The 14,195-nt window shown below is 38.7% G+C and overlaps 2 protein-coding genes across 3 annotated transcripts; both read left to right on the top strand.

The window, feature by feature from the left end:
- Positions 1-2,078: 2,078 nt before the first annotated feature.
- On the top strand, positions 2,079-3,103 carry LOC9301738 (putative small ubiquitin-related modifier 4). 2 transcript variants are annotated; one of them, XM_021016303.1, is made up of 3 exons: positions 2,079-2,335; positions 2,413-2,565; positions 2,656-3,103. In XM_021016303.1, exons 1-3 carry the CDS (start codon positions 2,228-2,230, stop codon positions 2,734-2,736), a joined length of 342 nt encoding a protein of 113 aa, XP_020871962.1. In that variant the 5' UTR covers positions 2,079-2,227; the 3' UTR covers positions 2,737-3,103. The 2 variants fall into 2 exon arrangements, with proteins under 2 accessions (XP_020871962.1, XP_020871963.1); XM_021016304.1 differs by lacking the exon at positions 2,656-3,103 and having other exon boundaries at positions 2,081-2,335; positions 2,413-2,627.
- A 43-nt stretch (positions 3,104-3,146) lies between these two features.
- LOC9301737 (UBX domain-containing protein 1) lies at positions 3,147-5,115 on the top strand. Its single transcript, XM_002865617.2, has 10 exons — positions 3,147-3,313; positions 3,426-3,521; positions 3,599-3,675; positions 3,749-3,831; positions 3,920-3,980; positions 4,050-4,117; positions 4,194-4,275; positions 4,344-4,424; positions 4,514-4,597; positions 4,676-5,115. The coding sequence occupies exons 1-10, from the start codon at positions 3,298-3,300 to the stop codon at positions 5,003-5,005; spliced, it is 978 nt and encodes a 325-aa protein (XP_002865663.1). The 5' UTR covers positions 3,147-3,297; the 3' UTR covers positions 5,006-5,115.
- The last annotated feature ends 9,080 nt before the right edge of the window (positions 5,116-14,195 follow it).

Below are 14,195 nucleotides of genomic sequence, written 5' to 3'. Positions count from 1 at the left end.
ATGATACTTTTGCCTTTATCTATCATTGTGATAGGTTGAGGATCCATAATCACAGGGCCATCAGGATCAGAGTAAAAGTGTGCCAGTGTTTCGTCACCTACAGTTTAAAGCATTTTATGGTTGTTTGATTGTGCATAAACAAAATAGCGGATAATATATTGATTATTCATTAATATACCTAATTGTGATAAGCTGTTGTTGTTCGACGAGTCACTATCCTCCATTAGGTCTTCGGTACTGAAAGAAATGCTTCTCGAAAGCGAGGTTGGCGTTCCGAAGGTTGAATCGCTTGACGATAAAGCGACCACCGGCGGCCCAACAGCTGGTGCTTCTGAACTCGCTAGAGTTAGACGCAAATCCGCATTTGGATCTCTCTTTGACTGGTCGCTACTTCCAAAATCTAGGACCCTCGATGTTTTGTCTGTAATTTCCATGTTGTCTCTTATGGTTACCCCTTCATACTTGTTGCGCTGCTCACCGCCTTTACTTATGTTCACCTCGTTCTCCTTCCCCATTGTTGTCATACTGTCTGCGTTACCTGTAACAGGTTTAGTATTAGTAGATAACCAATTTATCTACTAATTTTATTATCCGCCAATATTGTTGATTTAGAGCTGAAAATATATTCTTGATTACATTGTAATAAAACCGGTTAATATCATTAGCTTCTAATTCTTACTGCAATATATTCAGTTGTTCACCTGAAATGTTACGCAGTAACATTCGTGTTAGCGCGGTTCCCCAGACAGCCCTCGTTTCTGCGCTATTCCAGTATTTTTCGGATATTTTTTTTGAACTTAGGCCGCTTAGATCCATGTTACTCCAATAACTATTAACGTTTCGCTCAGTCCCACCTCGTATAATCCTGACCCGCAGATGGACTTCATCTAGATCGGCCCTTATCGCCATGAACAGAGTCATGTCCTCATCGTCTAATATGTCGATCGGGTTTGCACGTTTCCAATCAGGGCCCATCATCCACTGTGGCCACTGGTACGTTAACTCGATATCGTCTTCAGGACGCAATGCTAACTTTTCTTTTACCGCCATAACCACTTTCGCAAACCCATCTTGCTCTCGCAGGCGTACTCCTAGTGCAAACCCATCCATATGTGAGACGTGTTCGAAAAAGCCGTTTTCATTTTTTTTCCATTCCCCAGGGACCAATCTCACCACGAACGCCATTTTTACCTGCTAGTGTTTTCAGCAATAAAAAAGTTGTTAGCGTTCTTGTTATTCTTAACTATGAAACCCTAAATTTTAAAAAATTCACTCTTCTGAACATCAATAATAAAGTATGTTATACCCAGATCTTTTACTTTTACCTTTATGCTTTGATGTCTCTGTGTGTTTATCTTTCTCTTGCACTAAAGATGTCGGAAGCTAAGGTATTTAGAGTGATAGAACTGGGTTGTTGCAGCAAAGAGGATATAGTGCTAATAAATAGACAAACGTCTATATTCGATATACCCGCAACCCAACATTTATCAGCTGCAATGATTTACCGTATCTCTATGTTTCCAATGCCGGCGGGCGATATCTTCCAAGATATCCTCAGCATTTAATGCTGCCGCCCCTAAGCTATAACTGTTTTCGTTTTTTTGGTTTTGTAGGGGCTTTTTCGTCATAATTTATGTCGGGAAGAGAGAGGTTTAATTACCTAATCTTCATGCATACAAACTTAATATTCTCATCCTCTGGGCATAGATATTAATATAGCCCTTAATTAAAATAAAAACAAAAATACAAGAATGGTGTCTTGGTAACAAGAGCACTACATGCACACGTCACTTCATTATTTTATTTTCTGGCAGAAATCTTAAATGTAAATTTTAAAACAAAAAAAAAAAATACATAAATACATTAATGGTGCCTTGGTAACAAGAGCATTACATACATTTTTTTTTTGCTTTAATTAAAACAAAAACAAAAATACATGGACGGTGTCTTGGTAATAGGAACAGTACTACATGCACGGGTCAATTCTTTTTTCTTTTCCAGCTTCCCCTTCAAAACCTTAATCAATGAATTTTTGGTTAGAGGAATATGATCATAGAAAATTAACATTGGGAGTAGCAATAATTGATTGACCATAAATTTTTAACTGATGGAGTAATGTGTCTCTTGTCTTTTCATCTTCATCAGTTTTCTGTATAAATATACAATGATTCAATTCTATGTAATCATTTCTTAAGAACAGAAATATCTGATCCAACCAGTGGAGATTATGTCGACGAAGAGGAGAGCATATGGAAGCAACGATGTGAAGATAGAAGGGAAAAAGCGTAAGGTTGAGTCGGAATCAACTCATGTTACTCTGAACGTGAAGGGTCAGGTAAAAAATTGATTGTTGAAATTACATTTTCAACATTAGCATGCATGACTTGATATAACATGTGTAGATTTATGTAGGATGAGGAAGGAGTAAAAGTGTTTAAGGTAAGAAGGACTGTTAAGCTGCAAAAATTGATGGAATTGTACACCAAAATGAGAGGCGTCGAGTGGGACACATTTCGCTTTCTATTTGAGGGCTCGAGGATTCGAGAGTATCATACACTTGATGGGGTATGTATTTATCATTCAAGCTTAAAGATTCTTATCATATATTAATATAAGTCATTCATAAATGATCTTTTTTCACTGTGTTTTGTTTAGCTGGAGCTTAAGGATGGAGATGAGATTCAGGGCCGGCCCATGGCTAAAGCCCATGAAGCAAGGGCTTTAGACATCAAATAATTATAAGTAGTTTTAGGGGCATCAGTTTTAAAAATGTTACAGTGGTCTAGTGGTTAGTTTGAAGTCTTATGTTGTACAACTCACGGTTTCGAATCCCAAGCATGTTAAAACTTGTATTTTTTTTTCCTTATAACAGTTTTTGTTAATGGGCCAATTTTTTTTTGCTTTAGGCACTCAAATATTTTGGGCACTGATGAGATTGATGCAATGTTGTATCAAGAAAGTGGTTTTGGTCCATCTTCTTTAATATTTAGAGTTTGAGTGTTCTGGTGTGAATGTAATAGTACGCAGATTTATATGTTACATTCAAGAAAATGGTTCATTGTTACATGCAAGAAAGGAACAAAATTCTATGTTGCTTCTGTTACAAGTTTTGAATAGAATCAAAAAGTTGCAAACTTTGAGGAAAGGGAAGTAACAAAAGGAAACTTTTTTCTGTATTACTTAAATCTAATTTATTTTCAATGATGAAACATCCTATACAAATACCATTGATACCATTCTTACATCGGCTTCTTTCACCAATACAGACTTTAAGAAGTCTCTGAGATTTTTTGAAATATGGCAGAAGAAACCGGTAACAATAATAATTCTTCTCTGTTTCAATATCAGACCATATCATAGTTCTGGTGTTTTGAGGGATCATCTATGTTAGCTAAAGCTGTTCTTGATGGTTTTTTGGTAAACAGAAAATGCTGCAATTGAGGTTAATCGAGGATTGCTTAAGGAGCTTGAAGATATGGGATTCTCGATGGCTCGAGCTTCATGGGCTTTGCATCACTCTGGTATGTATAAACCATTTCAAAATGTTCAAGAATCATGTCATGGATCAGTCATATTTTGTCACTCTCTTCATCTTTAGGTAACTCTAGCCTTGAAGCAGCTGTGAATTGGATCATAGATCATGAGAACGATTCGCAGTTTGAAAAAATGCCTTTGGTATGTATAATTCATCTTTATATTTTTCTTTCATAGATTCATAGAAAACTTTTGATCAAAGGTGGTCTTTCAGGTGGAATTTAACATTGAGATTGAGTCTCCAAATCCATCTCATGATACTGCAGAAAATGCTCAGGCAAGAGCAAAGGAACTAATGTAAGCAAGTCTCTTATGTTTATAGGCATATTTCTTAATCTTTGATTCTTTTTAAGGACAAGAGACTTCATTGTTTATGTATTCTCAGGGAACAAGCTCGTAAACTAAGAGAAGAAGAAGAAACTAAAGGTGAAAGAGAAAGAGAAAAGGTACGAATGTATTACTTGCATCATATATAATCGTTACGAAAAAGACTAAAAGCTCTAAAACTCTTGCAGGAAAGGATACGAGCAGGGAAAGAGATGATGGAGACAAAGCGAATTGCGGAAGAAAACGAAAGAAAACGGTATGAGAAAGAGAAGTTTGTTTCTCACATTGTCCCTTTGAACTAAATAAAACAATGTTTGATACTATAAAAACAGGAACATAGCTTTGAGGAAAGCTGAGAAAGATGAGGAGAAAAAAGCAAGAGAGAAAATTATGCTGAAACTTAATGCAGACAAGGTGATGAATCTTGATATCTTTTTGTACACTAAAATTGAAAACTGATTTGATTAAATGTATATGTATAGTTGGAGAGAAAGCGGAGGCGCGGTTTGCCAACCGAAGAATCTGCTTCGACATCAATTCAAGTTTCTTTACTTGACTATAAGGTACAGTCGTACGGAGCCTTTTCATCTGTTGTTTGTTACCTTAAAACTATGAAGAATCTGACAGTTTTTCTGCAACATTACAATTACAGAGGAAAGTAATGTCGTCGTCACGCCCTGCCTCGAAAGCAGAGGAGATGAGAGAATGCTTAAGGTCATTAAGACGAAACCACAAAGTAAGAGAACGTTTTAGGATGATTCCAAAAAACAATAAACATGAGAGGAAATGAAATCTTTCTTTTTGGTTGTTGTAGGATGAAGATCCAAGAATCACGAGGACGGCATTTGAAACGCTTCTGACAATTGTGAGGAACGCAGCAAAGAAGCCAGACGAAGAAAGATATAGAAGAATCCGTCTCACGAACCGCTTGTTCCATGAGAGAGTTGGAAGATACAAAGAAGGTATTGAGTTCATGGAACTCTGTGGATTCAAGACAGAGGAAGGATCTGAGTTCTTGTCTCTATCTTATCACGATGCAGACATCAACCGGCTTCGAGACGCTGCGTTTCAGTTGAACTCTGCGATTACCAATCCCTTCTTTGGTCTTCTTTCCACCAAAGCTGAAGAAGACCGTGAAAAATAATCTTTCTCTTTCTGACATGTTGTGCAAGTCGAAACTCAAAAATTGTTATTATATGGCTACAACAACAAAATGTAACCTGATCATATCAATACATAAAAAATTAATGGTTATGATACCATGTTAAAAACTCAAACTAGAACTTGAATGTACTAATGATTGTGATAGGATGCAAGACGAGAATGGCAGTGATGAGTTGGCAGGTGATGTGGCAGTGAGAAGATCGACCAGGCCACGTCAACAGAATCGCAAGTACTTGGTTTGAAGATGTCTAACGACTTCTCTGTTTTTATTTGTTTCAACAATAAGTGGAAATAGTCATCCTCAATTTGAGGAAAGAATTTCTCCATCTTTCCAGTTCCTGTTTTGTAGGAGTAGTGACTCCACTTTGTGTTTCTTGTTATTTTGCTTCCTTGTAATCGTTCTTCTATTTAAGCAATGAGAAAAACCAAAAATAGGTAGTCTTAACTACCACACAAAAATCTTGTCTATTGTTCTTTGAATTCTCTTACTCTGAAGAGGGACCTTAACATTTTGGTATCAGAGCAGTTCTCTGTTCTTGTTGTCGGCATTCCGTGAATCAACGCCAGCAAGAGCTCTTTTTCTTCTGTTTTTTTTTTCTTTCTTTCGATTTCCACAATTCCACCCAGAAAAACACAAAAACAAAAGTTAGTGCCAATGCCTAACAACAAAGAGAGACTCGATGACCTTGAGACGGGTTTCGGGTTGTTGCAACAAAGTCTCGGATCGGTGCAAGAGGAGGTCCAGAAAGGCAATACCCACATCGATGGAAGGCTCAAGAGGATGGAAACATCTTTTACGCGAATGCTTGAAGAGACTGTGAACCAGATGCGAGAACTCATTGCTACCAGCCGAGAGAGTGGCTCTAGTACGGGCCGGGGGTACCGACGGACCGAAGAGCAGCAGTATCCGATGGAGCAAGGGCATGACAATCCATTTTCTATTGCTGCAGCACAGGGTCAAGGCCGTCAAATCAAGTTAGAATTCTTGAGGTTCAGAAGAATGGCTGAACCGAGCCACACAATACTTCGCTTATCACGAGACTCCACGAGACCAGAGGGTCAGCTTTGCTTCATATCACGTGATGGAGGAGGCGAACGCATGGTGGCAGGCCAAACTAAGAGGCCGAGGGTTTGATGTGCGTCGTATGGCTTGGGAGACGTTTGAGGCAGAGTTGTGGACCCGATTCGGGCCAACAGACGAAGAGGACTTTGAGGAAGCGCTCTGTCACATACGGCAAAAGGGGACGCTGCTTGAGTATCAGAGGGAGTTTGAATGGTTTGGGACTTTTCTCTTTGACAGGTGTCGCAGGCCGCGATGTATTCCGAGATGGTCTAGTGCATTGATGGCCAATAGAATTAGCGAGCGAGCCTCTTTGTGGTGCGGAGCACTCCAGAATGACCACCTTGAGGAGTATCACGGTGTTCCTGCAGCAGCTGGTTGATGAGGGGGGGATTGCGGTGGAATGACTACACGGTTGTTATAACATACTAACCCGTCTTTCCAAGCGTACGGCTTGCCTGGATTAGTTGTGGCTGCGGCTCCAATCCGGATCAGATATGGCTCGGTGGTAGCTACCTGTCTCAACTCTTCCCATAATGACGCATATTGAACAGAGATTGAGTTTAATACCGGACTGTCAGGCACGCGTGATAAGGCATCGGCAGCCGCGTTTGCTTTCCCGGGCTTGTATACAATCTCGTAGTCATAACCGACCAACTTGCCCATCCACTTCTGTTGTTCGGGCTTGAGAATCCTCTGCTCCAGTAAATAACGGAGGCTCCGTTGGTCTGTTTGGATGGTGAACCTGCGCCCAAGAATGTATGGCCTCCATGTCCGGATCACCACTATAATTGCCAGCATTTCTCGCATATAGGTTGACAAGCTCCGCTTAGCGACGCCCAGGGACCTGCTCATGAATGCAATTGGTTGATTATTTTGAATTGCCCCAATATCGTCTCCTGAAGCATCGGTCTGGCGGGGTTACTACAGCTTTTACCAATCCCAAACTTGGTATGGGAAGATGTGTCAATGGACTTTGTGGACGGTCTACCACGTTCTAACAAGCATACAACAATCATGGTAGTGGTAGACAGGTTGAGTAAGTCGACGCATCTAATCCCTTTATCCCATCCTTATACTGCGTTGATTATGGCTAAGAAGTTTGTCGAGTGCGTTGTCCGTCTCCACGGTATCCCAAGGTCTATACTCAGCAACCGTGACCCAATCTTTCAAAGCAGTTTTTGGAAGGAACTCTGGAAACTGTCCGGAACGGCGTTGCGAATGTCATCCGCGTACCACCCGCAGACCGACAGCCAAACAGAAGTGGTTGATCACGTTGACCGTCGGCGGAGAGAAAGGTTGGTCGAGAGCTCCTCAAGCTCATTTGACCTAGAATTTCATCCCTGATCATGTTAGAACTTAGAACCCTCACCAAACACGTTATAGAGTTGAAAATGAAGCAAAAGATAGATTTCAATTAAGAAAGTCATATTTGACTATTTGACCAAATCAGAGAAACTTTCTGATTTGTGATGCGTGTTTTATTTTGCCTCAAAGTTTTCCCTTAGAGACTACACAAAATACTGCAAGTGCACAGTTAATCGGTTTTAGTATTTAAGGATCGATCCCACAGAGACTTATAAGTACGGTACGAATTTCAATAGAAAAAGGAATATGTCTAAGACTAACAAAGAGAGGGGTTTGGTTTGGGTTGTCACGGAACTAAACAGAAATTAAAAGCAATGCAAACGATGAAAGATATCAATAAACGAGAAGTTGGGTTTCAGGGATTTCTCAGGGTATCACGGATCGGGTTATTCTAGGGTTTTAAACAAAGGTAAACCTATGCTTATTAAACAGTCCATGAACTACGAAACACTTATATAAAATCGTTTGGCTTATGACTAAACGACTATCTAAGTCTAACAACTCCGTTACTAAACTGACGCATGCAACGACGAGGTTAGACAACATGATTAACGAGTTCGATTTTAGTTCGTAAAACCCTATAACTAAGTGGTGTGTGCTTGTTATAACACGATACTCACATCTAGGCTAGTGAACGCAGATCTATACACTTATGATGCATAAACCTACCTAAGATCAATTGCAAGTTAGCTATTCAAACAATATGCATTAAGAACAAACCTAGAACGAAGAACAAAGATGACCTAAATATAGATCTAAGAAACCCTAGAAAACAGATCCATGAATCCCCTTTGAAAACCCTTATACCCAACAAGAAAACTACTCACACATACTCAAAGAACACAACATCATATGAATAAGAAATTGTATAAAAGAGTATGAGTATAGAAAAAGGGATTAGAAGGCTTCTCTGGAAATCCAGAGTTTAGGATTGTTCTTCCTTAAACAAGTATAGAACAGAGAGGCAAACGGCGGTGAGGGAGCTTCGAAGGCTTCTCTGGTCGTTTCTCTGGAGGCTGCTGGTGATGGAGGTCGAAGACACACCCTATTTAGGGTTTACAACTTGTATTTATAGGCCTCAGGAAGTAACAAGTCGGTTTAGGAGTTTCTCGGCAAAACTACGTAGTTCATTAAGTGCAGGGACGGGGAGGTTTAGTCCGATCACGAGGCTCCATGACTGTTATCCACTAGAGGCTCCAGCCCGGTCACGTTGGGTTGTGACCGGTGCCACCAAGGGCTTCACCACCGGTCGCACGCCTTGCGACCGGTCTCTGACAGGCTGACTTCAATCGGCTTTAACTTCTGTTTGGCAGTTGGGATTGAGTTGATTCTTCCTCCATTGTAATCTTGACTCTTCAAGATTTCCATAGAGTCCAAGATCTCCAAATTTTCTTCAAGGAAAGGCCTCCAACGGACGCCTAACTTCTGGAGCTTCGAATCTGTCTTGAAACGGGTTTTGCTCGTCTTTTGGTCCATTTTGCTTAGAAACTCCTAAAACCTTCTTGAATCCAGAAATACTTGAATCTCTCCTCTTTGGCCTTGAAATCACACCAAACACTTCCTAAAACATCATAAAATATAACAAATATGAGCGAAAATCCCATGTTATCAATTTGCTTCTCCGGTGGTTAATAGAGGATTCTGGCAAGATCCTAATGCTTTCTACAACTTCAGAGGATGGTGATTGTTTTAGAAATAAGAGGAGATGAAGAGTGTGAAGCAACGTGAAGGAGAAAGTTAGGTACTACAATTGAGCTTATGTGAGAGTTGTATAAGTTCATTGTTTAAAGCTAATGGGAAAATCAGTTTTATAAGTACTATAAACCATTGGTTTACCAAAAACTAAAAATCATTTAAAAACCCACAACCATTTGAACCGATATTTTTTTTTTTTTTTTTTTTGTCGTCAACTTATCTTGTCATTATATTGAAACTTAAGTTACATCCGACCATGATATTACAAAGCTTAACTGCCTAATTTTTGCATCTTTAGCTAGTTTATCAGCAATAGAATTAAGCTCACGAGGAATTTTGACAAAACGTACATGAGCATATTTCACAGCAAGAGCCCTAATATCCTCCACGTGGGTTGACAAAGCCGAATGTTCTCGTCCTTGATGAGGATGGTGAAACATAGATTGTTGAAGTCGAGTAAACAAATTAAGCGCATCACCACATAACGTAACATTCCGATACCCCAGTCTATTGATATGTATCATGGCCAACCTTAGCGCCTCAGCTTCAGTTTCCAGCGATGTAGCCATGGGATTAATTGCAGCCATTCCTTTGAGAATAAACTGGGCATGTTTATTGTAAAGTACAAACATAATCTTGCTCTTTATTCCTGAGATCAGTGAAAACATTCCTTATATGTAATGGATTCTGAGGAGTGTTCCTATCTCGGGTTGTATCCTCCACTGGTATTGATTAACTGTGAGGCTGTCTTTCCATTGTTGGTAATCTAACAGAGCTTTATTTATCGTATCTGGAATGGACCATTGCTTGTTATTGAAATATAGATCATTTCTCACTTTCCAGATACGCCAACCAAGGAAAGGGAATAAACTTACATCCTCTCTTTGGTTTTTACAGTTGCTCTGTAGTGATTCAAGGTTTTGACTGAAAGAGTTCTGAATTATGAATTTACCTATAGCTGATTGGTTTAGGGCGTGTTCCCAAATCTCTCTGCTGACTCTACATTGGAACAAGAGATGATTAACGGTCTCTACATTTTCTCCACATCTCTGACATGTATCATCAGCATTCATCCTCTTTTTTCGCAAGTTATCTACAGTTGGCAAGGAATTATGAAGGGATCACCACCAAAAATGCTTAATTTTTTGGGGAACATTCATCTTCCATATGTTGGAAAACAGAGTTTGGGATGAAACATCAGAAAAAGGAGATGAGTAACTCAAGGTGTCTGAAGATAACTTACGACGGAGCTGGTACCCTGATTTGACTGCATACTGACCATCTTTGGTGTAAATCCAATTTATTATATCTTTTGCACCTTAACAGAAGGCCTAATATTTTTTATAAATTGGATATCTTCCTGGTCAATAAGCTTTTCAATTAGATCTTGTTTTCAAGTACCTTGGTGTAATAAGTCAGCTACTTTCATATGATAATACTAGATCATATGTTTTTGTCATAATTTGAGCACAATTTGAGCATATTTCAAGCAAATTTTGACCATATTTTCATATATTAAATCTGTCACAAAATATCATGGATTAGTAATAATTATTTCATAGCGATTTGAAAAAAAATTACAAGTGTAATCATATTATTCTTTGCAATATACTTACAGTTTGTTGTGATCGTAGATACGTGGAGGAAAAGCAAGATCAGGATCATCATACTTGAACTCATCTTCAAAGAATATATACTACAAGAAAACCTGCGTTTTGCAACTAACATTTGCGACCAAAATATTAGTCGCAAATTGTGTGACTATTCTGTGACTAATTTACAACTATTTACCGACGAATTAAAACACGGATGGAATATAGTCGCTATTCGGCGACTAAAACAAATAGTCGGTATTTAGTCGTTCATTAACGACGGTTTTGCGCCCTATTACAGACTAATTTGTTTTAGTCGCAAATGAGTCGCAGAGGTGCGACTGATGTGCAACTCGGTATTTGGTCTGAAACTATTGTCGCAATTTAGTTACGCTTTAGTTGCAAACTAGTTGGAAAAAGTTGGTACAAAACACGTTGAAAATGCAGAGGAGGTAGGTGTACTGAACTTTTGTGACTACATGGAAACGGTCGCAGTTGAAAATGCAGAGGAGGTAGGTGTACTGAACACCTCATTCATTTCATTTCTCCATCCCACTCTCTTCCATCCTCGCAAAATAGTCACAAATTTCTTTTTTGTTGTTGATAGATTGTGAATGGAAAAGGGTGTTATGGAGAATACAGAGACATCAAAGATTAAGTCGTTGAGCAATGGAGAGGTTTTAGTGGAAAAACGAGGAGTGTCAGTTTTGGAGAATGGTGGTGTTTGCAAGCTTGATTGTATGACGACGGGGCTAAAGTTTAAGCGCCGGAAGGTTTTTGCTGTGAAGGATTTCCCACCGGGTTGTGGGACCGGTGTGGAGCGGTTTGGATCGAGAACAATGGAAGATGAAGATGAAGAATTTGAAGATGAATAAGTTTTATTATGAGATATTTTTATTTGTTTAATAAATGTATAAATATGTGTTTTGTAAAATATTCTAGCATGTGTGTTTTATTCAAAACAAAAAAAAAACAATCTAAACATTGTATCAGATTATATATTAATGTTTCTAGCAAATTAACGAATGAGTATACTGGCAATTTGGTAACATACTTCCCATACGTCTAATAGGACAACTGTTCGAATCTACCCAAGTTTTTTTTCATACATTTTAAAAGGGGTCGTAACACAGTCGCGAACTTGCGACCGTTTTGCGACTAAACGTACATTGCTACTCCTATCTTCAACCAATTTTTATTTTAGTCGCTAAATCGTTGGTCTTTTGTGACTAGCACCTGAAGATTTTGCGCCTAATACCTGAGAAAGCGACCGGTTTGCGACTATTTACCAACTCTCGATTTTTGTTTTTACAAATTTCACATTTTAAATTTGTTTAGATATTAAGTTAAACATTTCTACACTAATTTGATGTTACTTAGTAATAAAAACTTAACCAAAGTCATATATATTGATGTTTACAAATAAAACATTCAAAACTACCAAATCTCTTTGTCTTGTTACATTACTCATAAGAGTAATGTTTATGGATTTAGTAAAAAATCTATATTACTAGAGTTTTGCAACGTTTTTCAACCTTAAACTAATATATGTCCTCTATAACACTAATATATGAGTGTTTGTGAGTGATCTATATCACCATTTTAGGGAAAAACGGTCTATTTCTCCCCGAGAACTATCGTATCTGGCCAGATAAAGCCCGATCTTTGACCTCTGTCTATATACCCATGAAACGGAAGTTAAATGTTTATTTCCCCACCAATTGAAAGTTCGAGAGCTTAATGTCCATGAATCCTAAGTTCGAGATTTAAAACCCTATAGCGCTGGGTTTAATTGGTTTACTGTATACCAAACCGATGCTTTAACCAATTAAACCTAATTAGAACCAGCCTAAACCCAAATTACAACCCGTTTATGACCCATTACCCAAAAAACAAATCGAAACCAAAAATTGAAACCAAAAATCAAAAATCCCCAAATTGCTCTCGACGAACCCTAGAATCCCCAAATCACTTTTCCCCGAATTTGATCGATGTCGTTAGTCCTTCACGACCCTGATCTTGTTGGTAATGGTCCGAGAGTGTATGTACCTGAGCCACCAGAAGGAGAAGAAGACAAGAAGATGACAAAGGCTGAGAAGAAAAGGAAAAAGGGTGTGAATGACGAGTCCCCCGCGAGACACAGCCTTATCTTCCGTGGTCTAATCCCGGTGCTCTACGCTGGATCCGCAAGAGCCTCACACGATGAATCAACAGAGGAGGCTATTGAGTTTGCTACTCAGTACGGGAAAGAGAAAGAGCTGTGCAAGACTGGAGACTCCGTTGTTTCTCTACTCCGAGTCGGTAATGCTTCCGTGATCAAGATCTTAACCGTCAAGCGATGATTCCAATCAAAAATCACGTTTTTGGCGTTTGGGGAACGCTACTTTAAACGTTTTATTATGAAACTATTCAAGATTGTGATTAAAATCTTGAGATAGAAAACTCAAGTTCTATTTTTTGCTTATTACCATAACTATTGTGACCGGTGAATCCACTTAACAGCTCCTTTTGGGATATTTTGGTTGTATGGAAACTATTGGATCATACATAAACGTATCAATTATCATGATTTCTTTTTGTTTCCAAGTATTTCTTATGTATACGCCATATATAAATAGTGAAAAATATGTTCTTGCTCTTAAAAATGACAGGACATGAAGAGAAAAAGAAGACAGCACATGAATGATAGGTTGCTCATTCTAAACTGGAAATCGGGTTTTCAATTCGAAAATTGAGAGTTCAGCTTTTTAGTGTTCTTAATTTGAATTTGGGGATTTTGGGATTTTGATTTTTGGGATGACAACGACAATGGGTCGGGTTTTAATAAGGAATCGGTTTTTTTTTTTGGTTAAGTTACGACCGAAACATGGTTCCGTCTCGGGTTTACGCACTAAACCGACGAAACCAGGATATATGGACATTAAGCTCTCGAACTTTCAATTGGTGGCGAAATAAACAATTAACTTCCGTTTCATGGGTATATAGACAGAGGTCAAAGATCGGGCTTTATCTGGCCAGATACAATAGTTCTCGGGGGGGGGGGGAATAGACCGTTTTTCCCCATTTTAGATCACAATGTGTAGATTTCTAAATTTTGTCTTGTGACTAATATATCACAGTCACAAACCCGTCGCAAAAGTGCCACAATTTTGTAACCATTATTCATTTAGCGACTATTTTGCGACAAATATTGTAACTATTGGCCGACCAATTTTGCGACTATTTGTGAAATTTCTAAGATTTTTACTAAGTGTTTGGTCAGTTTCGATTCCCCCCCCCCCCCCACTTTTTTTGCTTGTCACCATTTGCAACTAAATAGCGACCGGTACTCTTAATTAATTAGGTTAACCCTTAAACGATTCCTCATTATCTCGCAAAAACAAAATCGATCTAGGGTTTTGTATCTCAGACTCTCTCAATCGATTTCTTCCGATTTCTTCTCACAAACACCTCAA

The sequence above is a fragment of the Arabidopsis lyrata genome, assembly GCF_000004255.2.
Source record: "Arabidopsis lyrata subsp. lyrata unplaced genomic scaffold ARALYscaffold_8, whole genome shotgun sequence".
Lineage (NCBI taxonomy): Eukaryota > Viridiplantae > Streptophyta > Magnoliopsida > Brassicales > Brassicaceae > Arabidopsis > Arabidopsis lyrata.
The sequence above is the reverse complement of the archived record's forward strand: the minus strand, read 5'-3'. Positions and strand labels throughout refer to the sequence as shown.